This window comes from Pleurodeles waltl, chromosome 8 (genome assembly GCF_031143425.1).
Source record: "Pleurodeles waltl isolate 20211129_DDA chromosome 8, aPleWal1.hap1.20221129, whole genome shotgun sequence".
NCBI lineage: Eukaryota > Metazoa > Chordata > Amphibia > Caudata > Salamandridae > Pleurodeles > Pleurodeles waltl.
In genome coordinates, this window is record NC_090447.1 from 714,817,644 (window position 1) to 714,838,769 (window position 21,126).

The 21,126-nt window shown below is 41.0% G+C and overlaps 1 protein-coding gene across 2 annotated transcripts in view; it reads left to right on the top strand.

The window, feature by feature from the left end:
- The window catches only part of CMSS1 (cms1 ribosomal small subunit homolog), a 1,251,672-nt gene that overhangs the window by 1,169,323 nt on the left and 61,223 nt on the right, over positions 1–21,126 (top strand). For both annotated transcript variants that reach the window (XM_069204876.1, XM_069204877.1), the window contains one exon: positions 3,118–3,247. In XM_069204876.1, coding sequence (XP_069060977.1) covers positions 3,118–3,247 — 130 coding nt within the window. The remainder of the gene's footprint in view (positions 1–3,117; positions 3,248–21,126) is intronic.

Genomic DNA, 21,126 nt, shown 5'->3' on the forward strand with positions numbered 1-21,126 from the left:
TTTGGTGGGTTAAGACTGGAAAGCTGCTCCCAGGCAGTGTGCCACGAGGCAGGAAACCTTCACCACAAGGTGCTGTCGAAACAGTTATTAGTGCAGCAAAAAGCTCAGAGTGGGACAAAGCTGGTTTTCATGTCCACCTTGGTTTTGACTACCATGGGCAAGTCTCAACTCCTTGACCTGATCCTCTGGAGGTGGAAAAAAACAACTAAACCCTACTTTTCTCCCAATGCTAGGAAAGTTCTTTGTGGTCAGTCATGCATCTTCTAGATCCTTGGAGCAGGGTTCTAGACACCAGGTAAGTCTACAGCTAGGTCTCCTGCAGGATTCAGTCCTCTGTGATCAGCCGAACACTTTTGGAGTCAGGAGTCTTTCTGATGAGGCCCACCATTGTACCCCTGAAAAGCCATTTTAGCTCCTCGGTGCCAACAGGATTCAGGAGTCCTTAAGTGAGTTTTCTTCTGCTAGCACAAGTCAGAAGTCTTCTTCAGAAAGTCCTTCTTTAGATGGAGTCTTTCCAGGTATGTTCTGAAGACATGGTGGTTGAGGTGCCAGGTTTATCTTCTGCACTAGCCAGTGAATGGAGACATTCTACCACCCAGTTATAACTGTTATTGCAGTTTGCTATCTCCCTTTCCAGCACTTCCTCTTTTGCCTTACTGTGAAAGCACCCTGAGCTTTTATTTCAATATGGCAGAACTCTTCTGCTGCCAGGCAAGCAGGTCTTCAGTTCCTTTGACACACCTCATTTACATGAGCTCTCCTCTCACCTGTCAGGGTCCAAAGTAGTTCTTTTCTCTGCTATACCTGGAGCCTTGCTGTCTAGAAGGCTCCTTGGAGTGAATAGAAGCCCTCCCTGCATCTCAAGATGAGCAGTAGTGCTAAAGCTCCCTTCTGTTCTGCCAGCTATTCCAGTCCCTTCCCAGATAGCTAATCCTCCTAAGTGGTCAGTGGTTGACACCCATTGGAATTTCCTGTGCTCAGAAGCAAGCTAACATCCCCTGGGCCAGAGTTGTTTACTCTCTCAGCCAAGGGCATAGTTTGCATCTCTGGAGCGGCTGAGTGTCAAAAACTGGTTTCAGGCCTGTTTTAGCTCAGGCAGCCCAAAGTGCATGTTTATACCACTACTTCCACTTAAGTTATCAAAAATCTTATTTCACCATTAAATCAGGTTTTCATAATTAAGTAAGAAATCATTTTTGAAGCATTTTCTAGTGTTTTCTCAGGTGGAGATAAGAAATAAAAATTAGAAAAAAATGTAGGCCTTTTCAGGCAGTGAAGAAGCTGTTAGGGTCTATTTGACTGCGAGAGCACACTAAACGGAATATGTAGTGTGCCCTGGGCATACTTGACACAATTTAGAGGTGACCTCTGAGTATATAAAAAAGAGTCTTTTCCAACATGACAGGTTTAGACTTCCAGTTGTAATCGCAGTACATTCAGTAAACAAAATGTGAGGGATCGGACGCTTGAATTAATCTCAGCCACTGGTAATTACCCAGGCTGCATCCAAGTCCATCATTCCTGTGCCCCCAAGGCTACATCAGGTTAGACAAAGCCATATGCAAATAGTCTTTGATCCTGTTCCAACAGGAACGGTCCATTCAGAACTGCTAGGCCAGCCCCACTCAGCACCGGAAGACAAGCAACCCAAGACCAGTTTCACCCTAGTTGGCGCTCTTCAGTTGGCTGTAGCTTGGTTCCATTGTCACAGTGTATATTGGACCCACATCTGGGCATCCTTGATGTACTTGGGGCATTGCACTGGAGTAAACAAAATAAGGGATGGGTTAGATACTTCAGTTAATCTCAGCCACTAACAATTACTCGCGGCAACATCCCAGTCCATAATTTCTTTACCTACTATGTCACCTCAGATTGCCATATGCAAACTAGCCTTAATCCAGCTCCAGTAGGTACGGTCCAGCCTGAACTGTTAAGCCAGATGTTGTCTGAATTGAAACACCAGCATCTCACGGTTGTTTTCACCCTGGCAGTGATTTGCTTCTGAGGGCCACCTTTGTTTTGGTGCTGGGGCCTCTTTTCCGTCCCTCTAGTCAACCCTGATGCAGTTGAATTTCTTTCATTTCTTTCATCTTCACCTCGTACCAGGATAACATTTTCTATTGCTACTCTTCAGTGTTGTACTAAAGTGGGATGAGGGATAGGTACATTGAAGACTGAATAGGACTTTGAACAACAGAGCCTACAAGCAGCTATTTGTCCAGTAAGGACGGGAGAGTGCTTACTAGATAGGACAGTTTGTATAAGTATGAATGCATGATGGCATGGCAAATCAGTTCCTTAATAATGTTTGCTGGACCACCTTTTTGTGGTCTGGCTAAATATCGCAGCTGTCGCCAGACAATTATGTGAACGTCACTAGAGAGGTGCTTTGGCTCTGCCCACATGTTGGAAGTCAGGAGTACATGTTTTGATTGGGCAAAGGTTGTGTTTCTACAACAAAATGTGCTTGCCCACCAGCTGTGATCATTTAGTTTATTTATCCAGCTGCCTAAGGTTGAATTTTCAAAGGCACAGACAGGCTATTAAAGCGTCTTAGTTAACTAGTTTCTTTATGCTGTTTTCTCTGGCAACAGCACAGATAGGAGGATTGTCATTAACCTACATGGATTTTTAGGTCTGGCTTGAGAGTGCAACTGTCTCTGACCTTTTAGCCTACGCCAATATTATTTTACAGTACTTAGCTTCCACACAAATATATATTTATTCCCATGCTATTTACTTGTAATTTTTCACATTCCTATACAGCAATGCTTTAAAGCCAGACTTGTTGGCATTGCCAATTCTGTCTTATCTAGCTGCCTAAGCTACTCTTGCATGATCAAACACACGATAGTGCAATGCTATTAAAGCGTCTTAAATAACTAGATACTTTATATTGTTTTTCTCTGGCCGCATGGATTTTTAGGTCTGGCTTGACAGTGCAACTGTTATATGACCTTTTAACCTATACAATAGTATTGTACAGTTCTTTCTTTCCTCAGAAATATTTATTCCCATGCTATTTACTTCACATTACCAATTAGCATTACTTTAAAGCCATACTTGTTGGCATTGCCAAAGCTTGTTATTCCGTGTTATTTTTCTTTATTTTAGAAGAAAATTTCCGATGTTCTTGCAAAGTCTGCTCCAAAACAAGGTGTACCTGCAGATCTTCAACAGATCGTTGTTCAACACTTTGAGAACAAGCGTTCAGTGATTGAAATGGAAGAACTTCAGCTGCCAGGTGGGAGAAAGCATATTATCGAAAGACAACATAAACGGGAACTTTAGCAGACATATATGGGGGTGCTAAATTTCACTTCTTTGTTCTGACATTAGGATTGTTATTTAAAGAGAAATAACTCTGCACCTGTGCTTTTAGGTTGGGTGTGCAGGCGTTTTGACTGTTGTAAGTATTGTGGGCTTTTATCCACGCCCACCTCAAACCCATCACTTTCATTCATTCGTGGGCTATCTTTTCAAAAATCACTTGATGTCATTGGTAAATGCTTTACGTTTGTCCTGCCTTGGCGCAGTTTGGTTACCGCCTTGAACACCAACCCTGTTACAGGGATAATTGCATGATTGCTGATATACTTCAGCGTGGGAGAACTATTTTTTTCTTTAGTGTGCGCTTCGTGGCTGCCATAGGGCTCAGAGCGCAAACTTGATTGGCAGTATGGTTTTTACATTATGTGCACTCTGATCTGCTTAGTACATGTTCTTTGCAGCAGGCATATTAACCTTGTGCACTACCGTATGATGACCCCAAGCTTCCACTAGACAAAAGTACGTTTTATTTTCAGAAAGAACATAAATCACCAGTTATTTTGACATTTTTACATTACATGCACTTTGTGATTTGCCTAGTACACATTCTTTGCAGCAGGCACATTTACCCTGTGTGCAACCTTATGATAATTCCAAACTTCCACTAGACAAAAGCACATTCTCTTGGCTGCCATGGCGCTCAGAGCGCGAACTAGATTTGTGGTATTGTTTTTACATTCTATGAATTCTGATCTGCTTAGTACACCTTCTTTGCCGCAGGCATATTAACCATTGGCGCTACTTTGTGATGACTCCAAGCTTCCACTAGACAAAGGTAAATTCTCTTTCTAGAAAGAACATAAATCACCAGTCATTTGGACATTTTTACATCATATGCACTTTGTGATTTGCGTAGCACACGTTCTTTGAAGCATGCACATTAACCCTCGGCGCTACCTTTTATGGAGTCCAGTCTTCCACTTGACAAAAGTACGTTCTCGCTCCAAAAAGAACATTAATTGCCAGAGTTATTTTGACATTTTTACATTATATGCACTCTGAGCTGGTTAGTACACGTTCTGTGCAGCACACATATTCATTCGGGGATGTCTAGTTTTATTGTTATAAAGTTATACAAGTTGGAACTCAGTCCTGTAGTATTGGTAAAGTTGTCCAGCTCCCTAGTTTGATGTATAATTCTCTTATTTAGTTTTATGTTTCGGCTTTGCATCCTGGGACTTGTAGTTTTATTTTTATAACGTGATACAAGCTGTGAATACAAAGCAGAAACATGACGAGGTGAACTTCACATGTTTGAGTCTGTGAAACTTGAGCTGTGGGTGCATGTATTTATAAAACAAACCTCGAGTAGAGCTTACAGTTGGCTATACTCTACAATGGTCAATATTTTATAACTAATATTTCAGTTCAAGACTGACTGAGGATCATTAGTATTATGTGAGGTAGATGTCCTCAAGTGTGTGAAAAATCATGGGCGTTTTGTTCGACTCCCCAGACTGCAGTAAAGGGACAAGTGAACCAGTAAGCACTCATTCTTGGAGTATAATTATTTATCCATTGCCCCACGGGAAATGTCGCCTGTACCAACTGCCAAGTAAATATGTTTTGCACCTGGTTGTAGTTTGTGTTTTAAGGGCCTCGTTCAAAAAATATTCCAATAGGCTTATTAGCCCTTTAGTTATATGCAGGGCCACAGGAATTTTGTGGCAGAAAGGACCAAAATATGCAGTAGGGTTGACCAATTAATGTGGCAAAAAGTCCAGTTATGCATTTCTAGTGCCAATAGATCCAACTCAAGTAAATGCAAGACCTATTGCATTGCAAATGCTTGTTTGTTAGGCTAGTGGCACTGATGCAAAACGGTCATGTGAGACTTTCTATGATTGGTTAATTTTTTTGTTTGCTCAGCCTGGTAAATTGAGAAAGTCGTACTGGTGCATCCACTCAGGAGGGCAAGCTAATGCGTACAAAGAGTACATTTTCAACAGCGAGGTTCGTTCTTCCTCTTTGTGGCTGATGCACTTGCTCAACAGCTTGCACACGTCAGTGGACCAGTTATTCTACCAATAGTGGCACCTAGAAATACACATTGATTTGGCATTTATAATGTGTAATCGCATTCAATTTAATAAACCAAAAATATATCAGTAACTGTTTCTGCATACATCTAGGATTACACATTTAACTCAGTATTACATCATAATCTAAACTCTGTGTACCTGATCATAGAACCAGATCAACATGTCATTGTGGTATGTATTGCATGCAGTGGAAAAAGGAACTCTGCATATCATCATCATATACGCGGTCTGTAGTCATCTATGTAGTCACATTTAATGTTTAACTTTATACATGAATCTTTACATTGACTTTTGAATGATCATTTTACCTTCTGTTACATTTGCACACAGATTCCATAATTCCACCATCTTCACATCTATTTTAGTCAAAACCAGCATCCATCGCTTAAATACTCAAACCTAATATAATGGAAAAATCAGATGAAGTATATGAATGACATAATTAGTAACATGAGCGTTGCAGTTGATTCCAGCACGCATTTCTAACAGTCACCTAAAATATTGTGTCCTAACCCTCCTCAGCAGAGCCCACTCCTATTGGGCGCTGCAGAGGAGGGTCACCTGTGTAATTATATTTTGGCTGAGATCCAAAGCTAATCAATTTTACTCACTGTGATTCCAGTGATGTCCGTTTTTTTGAAGAGCAGATGAGGACTTTTTCGTGATTAACCCGGTTTAAATTGTCACTTTTGCATAAGTAGACCATGCATATCCTGCATTGTGGATCTTTCAAGTTTTCAGTTCCACTCTGTGAGATCCCGTACTTTTAATATTTTTCCAGGGCAGCGCCAGGCTGGCTGCGTATGTTGATTTCTTTATGGACAAGTACCAGTCCATATTGGAGCATCGAAGTTCCACCTTTGACATTTCCCTCCTCCCCCAAGGCTGTAAACTCCTCTACAGGCAACTACTGGTCCCAGAGTGCATTAGATTCCAAGGTATTTAGACTCATGTGTTTCCTCAGAAGACACTAGATTTGCCTTTGCCGTATTCGATGAATCAAAATTTATCAAATGGCTATGGTTGCAGTTGAGCACATTCCGCCACACTCCAGAAAACTCACTCTTCTGACAGTTCAGCCCCAGATAAGCAAGGTTAATAAAACGCATGACTCTTACTGTAGATCCTGTATCCACTCGCTATGGGTACCATCTCTGGAAAGCAGGACTAACCTCAGACATGATCAGGTTACATGAGCCTGACCTTCAGCGGTCATTACTGTCCAGACCCAACCAAGGAAGGCACGGCATTGGGACAGCACAGATTGATGCAAGAGAGAAAAGAAACAGAATAAACAACTGTACCATACACACATCTATGATCCACTTCAAAACAAATGATCCTGAGAGGTGAAGGGAGAAAAGGTGAGAGCATACAAAAAGAGTAACAGACATGGCAAACCTGACATGGTGTGCATATGGAAAGGCTACTGGCCTTCTCCGCTGAGGTGGCAGCTGTGGTTAATGGCAAGATAGATGAGCCCTAGAAGGAAATTAATTGTGAGTAATGGTTGGAAGGGCCTTGAAGAAAATTCCCTGCTAGATGGGATGAGGGTGGCCTTCTCCCTGCTGCTGCCCTGCATCAATATCCCCGGGGAACTGACTATGTTCAAACCAAGGTTGCAGAACCTGCTACATAGTTTAACAATTGTACTTTGGGAACTATCTTCTATTGTAACCAATTACTGTCCAACGAGGCTTTCAAGAACATGCATTTCAGTTAATCTACTAGCCATTTTTCAATTGAGCCCACTATGTGGTTGAATGAAGTATCTTTGTTGGCCTTTCCTACAAAGTCTTTGCTGCGTTGGGGGTGCAGTTTGGGACGGGGCCTTGATCGTTTCCTAGGAGGTTATAATTCAAGTGAAGTTCGCAGTATTTGGAGATTTGTTGCATGTCACTTTCCTTCTTCCATGAAGGAAGACAAACCTGGAGCTGGAGGCATTTGAGCTGATGTCAGAGGGCCTACACGAAGGACTTGTGTAATGCACACACTTCGGATTAGACATATCAGACTAAATGGTGGAAGGTTGTTTGAGAGAAGGCTCTCTGTAAGTTATACTTGTGCAACAGGTATTACTCTGGGTCATACTTAGGCTTATTTCTCTTGCAGTGGGGTCTCCTATTAGCAAGCCTTGACTGCTGTAACTAGATTTATTTTGGGAGGTCTTCTCTTTACTCATTTGCTAGTCTTCTATTTATTATATCTATAGGATGATGGCACCTTGGTGATCTGTACCTCAGATCTTATTGGCCATTTAGACATTTTTGAACTTCAGTTTTAACACAAACAGCTGGCCGAAGCCTAGATTTGGTTTCATTAGGCTAGATTAGATTTCATTGGTGTCCTTCGGAAACACTTCCCACTTACTGAAAGCAGCTGAATGACATTTATGTACTCATTATGTTCCGGGTGCTTCTTTCTAGTATACGGAGTTTTTAAAGGGATTGACAGCTGAGCTTCAGGCAGCTCATAATGCTTATTATGGTATTCGTACATGCCATGTTACTGATATGTAAGAAGAAATCTGTTGCATTGTCAAGGCACTGCTTTGCTTTTGCCACAGAGTACTGCAGTTATTCCCTTTCATGACCCCTGTAATTAATTCTTAGATCACTTTCACGGCAAAATGTGCTCCTCTGTAAGTTTTTAAAGGTTTTCTGATACCAATCCATGCAAAGATTACGAAAGGGTAATATAGGTGCTATTAATTACTTCATTTTTTTCCATCCTTGGTTCAAGTGGCACATTTCATCACAGTTAGTGTACATTGCAATGTTCACACATTAAGTAGTTTCTCAACTGCTCATGGAAGAAAGGGGAACAAATGACTCAATATCTGGCAGTGTCTTGGCTGTCCTTTGAAGAAAGTTCCTCCTCCAACTTAAGTTGTGTTCTGCGGTTTTACTGCTCTCGACTGCCCCATCTCTACAACTCCATAGTTTTTAGCTTCAGAAGACCTGCTCTCACTCCTCCACCTCGCCAAGACCAGGGACAAAGGAAAAATGGCGATCCTCTCGGTGTTCTGGTTCTCCTTCTCCTCAGCCCTGGGATCCTATGGAAAAGGTAAGAGGCATATAGAAGTAAATTTGGTGGAAGGTCCAGCCACCTTATCCACCCATTAACAGTGATGTCCCTACTGCAGTAGCGGTTGACACATATGCACACTGTGGGTTTCGGAGACTTCCATCTCCAGTTACGCTAGTGAAGGCAGTGCACAAAAATAACCCGTACCAGTATCCTTTTGGGTTGTCAGTAAATCCCTTATTCTGCTGATTCGCACCACTGTTCTGTTACAGCCACAAAAGAGTCATCATGAACTTGAGTCTCCATTCCCTGAGAGATTCAGAATACATGATTAACAGGGGGTGTACCAAGAGGGTTCAGATATGGAGGTGCACCATTGTTCTGGGAACTGGCAGATTACACTCCTTTTCTTCATTAGTTTTTCCATTATTCATGATTACATTTGTGCTTTCTTGTCTATTTTAATGTTTGGATTTTCTATGGATCCTTGTCCACTCTGGATTTGAATAATTAGCTGATCTCTGACAGATTGGAGTGCCCATGTTTGGGATTGATGAGTTCCATAAGAATTAATAAGAGCAATCAGAGAGAGAGGAGAAGAAAACCAGTCAGGTGCTTTACCAGTAAAGCCTGTCATAATGAAAGTGGGTAGCAGAGTAGAATGACCCACCATTTCAAATACCTCAGAGAGATTGAAGAGTATGAAGAGAGATGAGAGGTGGTTATGATGTGTTGCTGCAATAAAACTGCCCTTGTTAGAGAGGGTGGAGTGGAAGGCTACAGAAGCCTGATTGAAGGTAATTGATCAGGTTGTGAGTGGTGAAGTGGTGGAGTTGTAGACATTCAGGAATTTTGGAGACCATAGGGAGTTGGGAGACAAAGGGTCTGCAATTAATTTGTAGACTTTTTTGTTAATATTTATGTATATAAAACTTTTGAATCACACTAGACAGGCTGTGTCTCAGCCACTTTAGAGTGATTGGCGGCTGTAGGTGTGATGGTTAAGTATCACCACACATTCATTGATCCTCAAGGGTGGTGATAATGGAGCCGTCATCAGTTCATCTGCAGGCATTCAAGTAATTTGGCCATACCTTCGACCCAATTACCCCTAGAAGATTTAACATAAGAAATGGGGATTTTTGGTTACGGTCTTGTTGCTTGTCGGCCCAGAATTGCGGTTGGGAAGGTTTCATTTAAGCAATGGTGTATGAACCTTATCGTTAAAGATAATATATTTCAGATCTGTTTTAAACGTGTGGTAATTACTTTGACATCTACAAACAGAGTTTAAGAGATTGAAGTTACACAGTTGAGCAGTACTCTTCAGTTTAAGGTTTCTTGTGTGCAGATAGGTGACACCCAGGTTTGAAGACATAGTTGACCTTTTTTGCAGTAGCTTTCATTGATTACACACCAATTACACACAAAACCATACTTTAGATCCTTTGAACCAGTGGAGTGTTTAAAGAGCACACATTGCATATAATTTATATACACATTGACAGATCATCCCATGCAATTGTTATCCACTCAGTTTCACTTTATAGTGTGACAAAATACCTTCTACATTTCTCTGAAATTAAGTCCATCCAGTGACACCAAGCCACCATTTGTTTTTGTTCTTTCATTTATCTTATTTTGAGACTTATCCTGTCTCATTCTATGTTCTAAAAGCCTGTAAGAAAATGGCTTACTAGTTTGGGATTATGTTAGTCCTTTCCAAATAATAAGTCCAAAATCCTGTTTGGGCCAACACACAAGTTCAGTAAGTAAACCTGGGCTCAACATCTGGTAGCTGTGGCACAGAACAGACAGGCTTAACTTAAGGAAAACTTTGTAAAGTATCTATCAGTTCCAAAACAATTGTAAAAAGTCGGGAGTTGTGAAATCTTTATTCTGTAAAACATTGCCATAAAAGAGACAATCTAGATAAAGACCGCACAATTAAAATACATTTATATTAAAAAAAACAATTATATTATACAATCATTTTTTAACAAAACGACGAATAAAGTGTTTTCATCTGGATTCCAAACTTTCATCTGAATGCCAAACCTTATTTCATTTTTTATATATCACATTACATATATGTCAGTCCATCTCTTATTGTTATACATTGTTGAATGGACTTAATCACAGACATGTATATTATTTGTGTATGAAGTTCTTGTAGATCTAAAAAGACAGGTCTATGAAATCTAAAGTTATAATTGCATAGCATTGGTAGTAAAAACTGTTTTCTAGGTTCCTTATAAAAATGACAAAATAAGATAAAGTGCATAGCACATTGTGATAAATAATTATTCAGAGACAGGAAGGCAAAGTCTTATTTCATAAACCCTTCTCCAGATAGGTTGAAAGGACATGCACTACATTAAGCCTAAATGGGTTAAGGAGAAATCTATGGTGCACGTTGGTGACCAAAAAACAAGATGTGACTCAATCAAATTTTAGTCTAAATCATGAAATAGGTAGATAGCGTAGACATCCTTTCCTCTGTTTTCATTCTGGCCTTGCTATATTTATTTAATGAATTTTCTTCAACATATCTCTAGAGCAGAGGGTGGGTGATCTGTTCAGTACAATTTTTAGGCTTTCCTATCAAGTGAAACACTTCCTTTAAATTTCTAAACAGGCAATCTGATAAACTTGCTCCAAGGCTAAAGAGTCCCCTAAAATCATATAATTATGTTTTGAACTTATTTGGCTCATATAGAGAGTCATAAAGCAAGTGAACGTAACTTGATGTAATCCTCCATGTAGCTCATCCCTAATTCACTGTGGCAAATAAAGTTAGAAGAACGTTTAAGAACAGACAGAAGTATACATAAGAAGGTGTTCTCTATCAGTTGTATTCCTTACTTGGAGGAGTGAGAAGCATAGTTTAGGGTGCCCTAGGCTTCCCAGTTACTAAGATTCTGTCAAAATGAGAGGATTCTCCTATGTCACCTCCTCCCAAGAGGCTTTTAGTGGTTGAAGACCCTGGACCCCACCGGTGGCATGCTTCATCATCAGATCCTCACCCACTGCACCTAGTGTGAATGGGTGGGATGAACACGAATTGTAAGCAGAGCACTTATTATGTGGGATCTGACTTTTTAAGGCAAGATCTGTGCTTGAAATGGCTTGCAGGGTTCTCCTATTAAAGTAAGTAGTTAATTTAGTAATGATACTGTTGGCACAGTTAAAAACACTTATTGGAGGATGTTGTTAGGGTGTATTATGACCCAAAACATCATCAGTCCACATGTGTGTGAAACCAATCAATAGGCTTTCTTCAGAACCGAGTTCCTTATAGATCCCTGGATTGCACGTGATGGTTTACCACTCCATAGTCTACTATAAAGTTTTGGCATTCTCACAAATTAAAAAAAACATGTATACAAGTACAAACCATACACCGGGACATTCTCTATGTATATCTGAAACGAGATATAAAACAAAGATGAATTCTCATTATAATTGCACATACTGGTGTCACGTTGCATATTGTTCATTCACTTTCTGATACAGTGTGCATGCATAGATTCACATCTTTTTGTGAATGCCCTTCATTCCACCACATGTAGATTTGGAGACACTGTTGTGGGAGCATAATATCATTATCAGGAAAATGTTCAGTGTTCAAGCAGTAAAGTGCCAAACTGTGAATGTACACCCACATGAAAGAAAGACAAGTATTAAGTCCTGCACTGCCGGTGTATACTTTATAGCTCCATAAGGCTTCTGGGGAGGACAAACCCTGTAGTCAGACACTGGAGTGAAAAATACATACTCTTAAGGTTCATCATCATTAAAGCTTCCTGTCATCTGAAAGTGGTCCGTAAATATACATGATGGTAATATTCCCTGGAGAGATATGCCACTGAGACTCACTTCGTCAAGAGTTCTCGCCCTTCTGATTACTTAGCTGTGTCCTCCGAGCCCTGCATGTTATCTGGCTCCTGCCACAGTTTCGGTTTTAAGTGCTCCTGCTTGCCTGTTGGAGCAGTCGCGTCGCTGCTTTCTTTTGTGACGTGTAAATGGGGGGCATGTCCGGCTCTAATCGTGCATGCACGAATCACTGCGTTGCCATCCATGTCTCTGGGAAATGAAGTCCCAGATTCACTTGAGTGCTGTTTGATACGTTTGCACCTGGTCGGGTACTTCTTTTTTCAATGCTTGGACTCAGTACATGCGGGTAATTTAGAACCCTGCTTCTCTTTAACTGCACATGGAGTGCCATTACTCCTGCTAACGCGTCCCTTACTAGATAATTTACATAGACTGGGACTCGTTTTAGGCCGATGAATCTTTTGACCCTGATTGAAGACACCTTAGGACGATGCAAACAGTCAACATGTCAATCAATAGATCAATAATGTAATCTATATTCACCATAACAAATCAATTCAATCTAAATAATGACATTAATAAGAATTGAGACACACCATGACCTTTCAGTCATGAATAACCACACACAATTTATGAAGATTTTGATATTTATTCCCTATTGATTACAATCCACTAGCAAGTTTATTAGTCTCAGAACCATAAACCACATCAACACAGAAATAATATGGCAACTCAAATAAGATTTAATCAAAACAAGAATCGTAAACATTAGAACATAGAACGACGTCAACCTGAGTTAATCCTAGCAGAGTATCATTAGCACATTATTCAACAAAGCATTGATTCAGTCATTTGTCTATTCGCGTCTGTCTAGTGAACTCCTTAACTACCCTTGGATTAGCATCAGCATGTTGGGCTTCATGAAAAACAATTTAGTAATACGAATTTAGAAAACATCTAACTATGGTCTCTGTCAAAAGAAGCAGTTGGTACCTAGAAAGAAAAGGCAAACAGACAATTACAATTTCATCATCGTATAGTTACCCTCCGTAATGGGTCAGCATACAGAGTCAATCTTCGTCCTCAGGACATCAGTCGATTCGCCATCAGCCAGGAAACACAGCAAAGTTCAGCAAGACAGGGTAAGAAGGGTCACTTCCCTCATAAGGAGGAAAAGTATACGGGCAAACGGGAATAGGGTGAGAATGGTTTTAAGAATAAGACAGCAAAGTCTTTAGGCAGAGTGACAAAGTGGCTGGGTAATAGCAAGAATGGCTCGCAATGGCTTGATTTCTCTTTGGGTCAAAGGATTTATCCCTTTTCTGTTGTACAGTACCCTAATTTCCAATTGGGCAAGTTTGGCGCACCATTATCTCCATGCAATAGTTTACCAGTTGTTCCATCAAAATTGTCACCTCATAACAGTTCTGACGTAGTTTATTGGTTCTTGTGATTGACGTCTTCAACGGGTAGAAGGTCCGGCATGATTTCATGTTCTCGTGGTCCTCTCACATACCCAGTCAGTAGTTCCATTGTCTATACCGGTTTAGGCGACCTTGTACCTGTTGCAAGTTTACACTGTTGCATTCAGCAAAAATGGCTCCTTGAGCAAGTCGAGTTTCATGAGAAAGGATTCACTACGGTTACATACATCCTCTAAGCTTCTGGAAAAGTACGATTACATTGTCCTTCAGCAAGTCAGCACACTGCACGTTAGAAAAACCCATTTAATATGAAACCGGGCAGCTCGGCCCGACTCATGCTAACTAGAGCCTATTAATTAATTCTAGCAAAACCTTAACATATAATCCTTAATACATCAATAATTCATTATTAGTCAATTTCATTAGTCATCGTATACTTTGGCGGCCACTCCCCGTGGGCACATTTCAGACGCACGATTAGTAAAACACAGCAATACATTTTCTATGCTGCATTACTAAGCATTAATTCGCAAACATTTTATTGTTAATTTTGATTATAAGAGCTACGCTCCATCACTCCTGAGTATTTGTCAGAATAAAGTGGACATACTACAGAGAAATAAAATGTCAGATCTCTGTTAGGGTGCTGTTGACCTCAGTTATTGTGGGCGTATTAAAGGGGTTATCTAGCAATGTATCATTACCCACTGTTTAGGCTGTCCCCTTACAAATGTATATAAAACCCTGGTGAATAATAGACTAGTATGTGTCAGGTCTGTGTTTTTTATATAAGAGCACCAATGCTCAGCATGTAGGCAGTCTTCTTTATGTATACGGGATGATATACCATACTCGTATAGCTGGAGATTATATATCTATTGGTATCGTACAGTATATTTTGTGCTCCAACCTCTTACTCTTGGTTCTTTAAGGTATATGCTCAGTGTGCCATGGTAAAATCTCTATATTGTATTTACCTAGGGGATTTCATTGAAGTCTTGCATGTGAGTTGACAGCCTATATATTCTTCTTTGTTCCCTTTCAAAAAGGATTCTTTCCAGGTTTTTCTTGTTTCTGTCTACCTGTTCAATGATGCCAACTTGAGGTCCTTTACAGTGTGTCCTGTGGAGAAATAATGTTCCGCCACTTGTATGGTGCTCCATCTACAGCATATATTGCTCCTGTGCTAAAAAAAATCTCTTTTTTATTTTGTGGGCTGTCATCCCTATGTATCGGTATCCGCAAGGGCAGGTGGTCATGTATATTGCTTGTTTTCAGTTGCAGTTTGTGTGTCTTCTTCTCTGCCATGTTTAGTAGTCCAAAATCTATTGTTTTTGTTGGGGATGTAAGATGGCAGATGTCCACTTGGGTAGTGTCCGGTTAATGCCAGGAGTTCAAGCTGTCTGTCTATGGTGTTAGTTGTCATGTCTGATTTTTTATTTTTTGGTCTAGTGTGTATCAGATTGTCTCTTAGACTACTCGCGGTCATGTGAGAGAATAGGGGTTAGTCCCATTTAAGGGTCCTCTATTAAGAATGTCTCAGTTATTTTTCACAATCCTTTTCAGCTTCTCTGATGCTATTTTGTAGGTTTTTAAACAAACTAGATTTGGTTCTTGCTCTGTTCTATTTAAGGTCTCTAGGAGGGCATCTTTATTTTAGTTTCCAACCTTTTTCTTGTTTTTGTTTTTGTATTATCGTTTCTGAATAGTCCCAGGCCCTCAATTTGTCTAGTCAGTAATTCTGTCCGTTTTTTGTAATCTGGCAGTCTGCTGTTTATCCTCAAGCAAAGAAATTGTCCATATAGGAGATTGTCCTTGAGGGGATGTGGATGGAAGATGTCAAATTGTAGAAGGCTGCTCTTATCAGGCAGAGATCACTAGCAGGGTGTAGTCCAGGTTCAATAGATACTGGTGTGCTGGGCACTCCAGGGAAAATAACTTTTAAAGCTTGTTGTGAATCTGTAGCCACACAGGAGACCAGCCAACTGATCCTTGGATTCCACTTCTCAGTCATGGGTACAAGTGGGAGCAGGGACACACTTTAGGTCTCCGCACAGATCACAGACAGCAGGTCCACTCTTCTTCTGTCCTTCCTCATGTCCAGATGTGTTTTGATGAGCTGCAGGTAAGGTGCCGCTTTTGTAGGATCTACTAGCCAATTGAGGGTTGAGGGTGGGGTGTGACTTTGGACACTCCCTAACCAGTGAGAGGCAACTCTCCCTACCCTTTTTAATTAAATATTCTGTTTATTAGTTTTTTAAGAAAAAACAATATAAATAAAACTGTAAAACTGAGAATCAGCAAAATGGTAACCCTTAGCTGAAAGCTTATACAAAATCACAGAATGGAATTGTGCAAAACACCATGTTCCAGATAGATAAGCCCTAAGGTCTAGGATTATATGATTAAACACACAGTTTGTGAAGTAAGTGTATACAGTAATATTACATCAAGTACCGTCTCTATATTGTTTGCGCCCACCTCATATCATAGTGTACTTCTGAGAATACCCTTGCACTTCATACACTGTTTTTTCCATTGTGCAACATAAGTTCATGCTTGCTCTTCATCCTGCTCCAGTTGGGGGATTGGGTTGTCGTCACAGACGAGCAGTGTCTTTCTTGCCTAACACTAGGCTGAATTTCACTTGTGTCTTTTCAGCATGTGTGAACCCCTTCATTGTCAACAAAATTTAGTAGGGCCATTTTATGAGTCAGATTAATTGGTCTGTCCAGTGCAGCACTCATTGCATGGCATATGGCATTCCAAAAAGGTACCAAGTGTTCCACAATCCTATGTGATGATGAGGAAATCACCCTCTATTGTGCCACTGGAACCAATCTATAACCAAGTGATCAGCCCTAATAATGGGGAAACCGATCTTGGGTTGCTTGTGTTCCATTTCAGGGAGGAATTGACGTGGGATTTCGGGCTGAACTGTTCCCATTGGAGCAGGGTCAATAAGATTTGCATATGGCTGGGACCAAACTGAGGTTGCATGGTAGGCAAAATAACAATGGACTGGGATGCAGCCCTGATTGGTTACAGTGGCTGAGATGAATTAAAGCATTACATTCATCACTTTAGTGTATATTCCATTTTGTTACAATGGGCACAGTTTGAATGGCACTTGAATGTGTCCGCCAAAAAACGGGGTGGAATCCGGAGTATTTGGTAAGATATTTAATCAGATCAATCCAAATTGTACAGACATTAGTTTCACGAGTGTCCATCAACACCATTATCCATTCGAAGTCAACAAGGTGGGCCCAGATCCTGTTCCTGTTCCTGTTTCTTCTCAAAGTCAGGAAAAGAGTCAGGAATGTTAATGACTAATGTTTTACAGATAGTTGAAACTTGACCATGTTCCAGTAGACAGGTTATTACCAACTTAGCTTTGAAAGGGTTGTATTTAGCAATATCCACACTCTCTGGCAAATATGGCTTGACTGCATACCAAAGCTGTAGATATCTACAGAACTGGGATCTCTTGGAACCAAAATCATGTTGCAGATCCTCAAATGATTTTATGCCAGGGTTATTAACAATGTGACCCAAGAACGTAATGTCTAACATGTCCAAACTACGAAACCCCTCAAGTGCATTGGCTTGAGGTAGTCTGGTGCCACACTGGGGAGGACTCTCCCCAGTAAAATTCCCATCCAACCAAAGAAATCTGAGTGAGTGCTGTCCACACCATCACAGCCAGCTTTGTGGCTGGGGTAGGATGAACATTGGTTCCCCCTCTAGAGATAGTGCAACGGAGAGTTTGCACCTGTGAGCCAGCATTCAAGCCTATATGCAGGGGTGTTCACCAAGCCATGTATCAAGTCTTTCAAATGAAGCAGTCATGATGATCTTTAAGAGGATGGAGTGTTTACCATTGCCAGGCCACCATTGTATGTTGATTTACAATATTTAATAAAATGCCACCTGACTGAGGTTATAGTAGCCTCTGGTATGTAAAGTGGGAACTTCTGCAATATGTATATCATTTGTAGGAAGGATACCTATCTTAATCAATGCCATTAGCCCCAGTAAAAAGAGGAAGTAACATAATCCATGTTTGTGTATTTCTACAAATGGCATTGAGTAAAGGTGGTATGTCGGGCTGCCTGGCCCATGTGGCATTGTCAACTGTTTGTATTCCCAGGTATTGGAATCCAGTATGTGTAACTGTCAGCCCAGCTTAGTTTGTTCAAGCCAATGTCTGATCCATATGACCTATTGGGAAGTATCTTGACTTGCCCCAGGTGACCCTAAGCTCCTGAAAGTATCCAGGGTCTCTGTTAAGATAGTTCCGGAGATATCTAGGAGGCCCACATAAAGGAGGATGAGGCAGTCATCAGCATAAAGGTAGACCCTGATCATCTGAAGCCTAACCCTTTCCACCTTTGCAGCACATCCTGTTTGCCTTACTGTATTCTATCCCACAGTGCACCATTCTGAGTAAAATCCAACTTGTTAGTTCCCTTTTGCACTTGGAGGTTTCTTTTGCCCCATTCAGAGCTGTCTTTAGGGAAATGAACAGCTCCCTCCTACTGAAAATTACTGGACTGGTTCTGGACCAGTCCCTCTTTCCACTGGGCTGGTACCCAGCTGCCTACAGTTGTCCCAGGGAATAAAGACTTCTCTTCCTCATGTCTCCAGTTACACTGACCTATTTTGTGCAGACCACACTTTGGTCCTTTTAAAATTAGTGAAGTTTCTCAATCTCCACAGCTGCCCTTTTTTAAGCGGAGAGGAGTCCTATACTTCACGCTCAGGTCTTACTGCCAAATTTATTAAATTCATTAAGCTATTGTTTCCTCTGTGGGAGCAGATTTCACACCTTATTAAGTGGAAACACAGACAGATCCCAGCTGCTGCCGGTTAATGCTAATTTGCCTAATGGAGGGTTGGGCACAAAAAGTCTTACTTTTTAAAAGTTACTTTTAAATATCTGACTTTGCCAGTGAATTGGATGTTTAATAAACATAAAAAATAGTAGTTGAACCATATCTATAGCTTATCACAAACCAAAAATAGCAGAATCATTATTTCTTTCTGTTTTTTTTTCTTTTTTTACCTCATTCAGCCTTCTTTTCTTTACTTCTGGCCTCGAAAACTTCAGCAACTTATATTGCCGTTTTTGTCTCAAAAAGAAACTTATGTGGGTTATATGTCTGGCAAAAGGACTAAAAAAACATTTATGAACTGATCCTAATTGGAGGTTCAGGTGTAATCATAGAAAATGAATAGTGTACAGTGCTGTGCCATTCCCAACCATTTCACTTTGCTCAACCATTCAACCAAGGGGGGAGTGCCCTTCGCTATCCACTTCCTTCATATTTCCCACCTGGCCAGCAAAATAAAAAAGCAACAGCAACATGGCACCTCTTTTATTAAGCTTCAATGGGGGATTCACTTTTCCAAAAATTATTAATCCAAGGCTTACCTTGATTGCAACATGGAGTAGCTGGCAGATTACCTTACGAACTGCTTCCCAAAACTGCATGATCTCCAGGCTTTTTAAGACGTTACAGATGATATCTTCTTTTTCCAAGCCACACTTCTTGCAGTAAACCAGACCTGACTTCCCCAGTTTTGATAATTTTTCCGGGGACCAGAAGGCTCTATGCAGAGAAAAGGGATGATTCCTTCTCAGGTAGGCAGGTTTGACTGTATCGAAAAGTAAATGCATAGATACTTGCCATAAATCCTGTGTCGAAAAGTGAGGCAAGCATCTTCCCCGCAGCCCCTCTGGTAGATCAAAGTCCCCATCCAGAATCTGCCAATACCAACTGAGACCTCCCTCTTTTTCCACTTCCCTATCTCCTGCCTTTGGTCGCGGGCCCACCCCCGAATCTGCCAAGCCTTAAAAGCTAAGATGTCCCTCTGTTGGAAGCCTTCATCTAATATTAACTTTCCATCTTGTATGAGCTGCCCCCACCTCTTCAACCCTGCCTCCCTAATAGGGGTCACTAACTTATCTGCCACGCATTCTGTTGTTCTGAGAGAGTCCCAGATTGGTGCAAACTTACTATAATAAGCCAGTCTTACAGCTCTCCGGGTCTGTGCCCAGAAATGGGCCATAACTTGAAGCACCTTCAACCTCATTTTTTTGTAAAATTTCATGTGCCTGAATTTATGTCAAAAGTGAGATTTACCACCCCGGACATCTTTCAGCAAAGCTTCATACAATGTGCCAATTGCTGCTGTTTCATTCAGTAAGGGCATGTGATTTTTTTAGTTGTAAGGCCCAGTCATATACCTGGAAGTCTGGGAGTGCTAATCCTCCCTTCTCACGTCTCCCTTGTAGTTTCTTCCATGAAATGTGCGGTCTCTTGGATGCTGAGATAAGGGTACTAATTCTTCCCTGGAGCCTCCCTAACCATTCCTTCTTAAACATTAAGGGGATTGTGTTAAATAATAAGGTACATTTTGCAGAATGGTCATTTTTATTAGGTTTACTCTACCAAACATCATTAGAGGTAGATGTGACCAGCTGATCAAGAGGGTCTGTATCTCCTTCATAACATTCCTAAAGATTTTCTCTGGAATTGTATTCACTCCCTGGACGATTTGAATCCCCAGATACCTAATTTCCTTTTTAGCTCTGGAGTTTGGCTCTCCGATATTCCATGTTATCATTTCTGGTTTGGAGGTGTTAACATCTTAACCCAATACCTTCCTGAAGCCTTGCACCAATTTTTCTACCACTGATGCTTGATGTTAACTGTATATACCATCAGATCAATCGCATAGAGGGAGATTGTTAGACCTGACATCCTTAGGGTGGTCGTTCCCCAACTTTTTGCCTGCCTCGCTCCCTCCATTTTTCTGACCCTGTTTGTGCTGGTTTTAGGACTCTACCACTACTGACCAGTGCTAAAGTGCATGTGCTGTCTCCCATAAACATCTTAACATTGGTTCCTACCCAGTTGGCATATTTAGTTTACTTGTAAGCCCCTAGTAAAGTGCATTACAGGTGCCCAGGGCCTGTAAATTAAATGCTACTAGTGGGCCTGCAGGACTGGGTGTGCCACCCATGTACATAGCCCCTTAACCATGTCTCAAGCCTGCCATTGCAAGGCCTGGGCGTACAGTTTTACTGACACTTTGATGTGGCATTTAAAACAACTTGCCAATACTCCAACTCCTCTTTTTCTACATACAAGTCACCCCTAAGGTAGGCCCTAGGTAACCCATAGGTCAGGGTGCTATGTAAGTAAAAGGCAGGACATGTACGGATGTGTTTGGCATGTCCTGGTAGGGCAAAACTCACAAATGTGTTTTCCACCACTGTGAGGCCTGCACCTCTCGTAGGCCAATATTAGAACTACCCTTCTATACTTTTAAGTGGTAGATTCTGATCTGAAAGGAGTAGCCCTGACTTGTTTAGAATGACCAGAATGGTAATAGAAAACCTTGCTTACTGGTGAAGTTGAATTTAATATTACTGTTTTACAAATGGCGCTTTT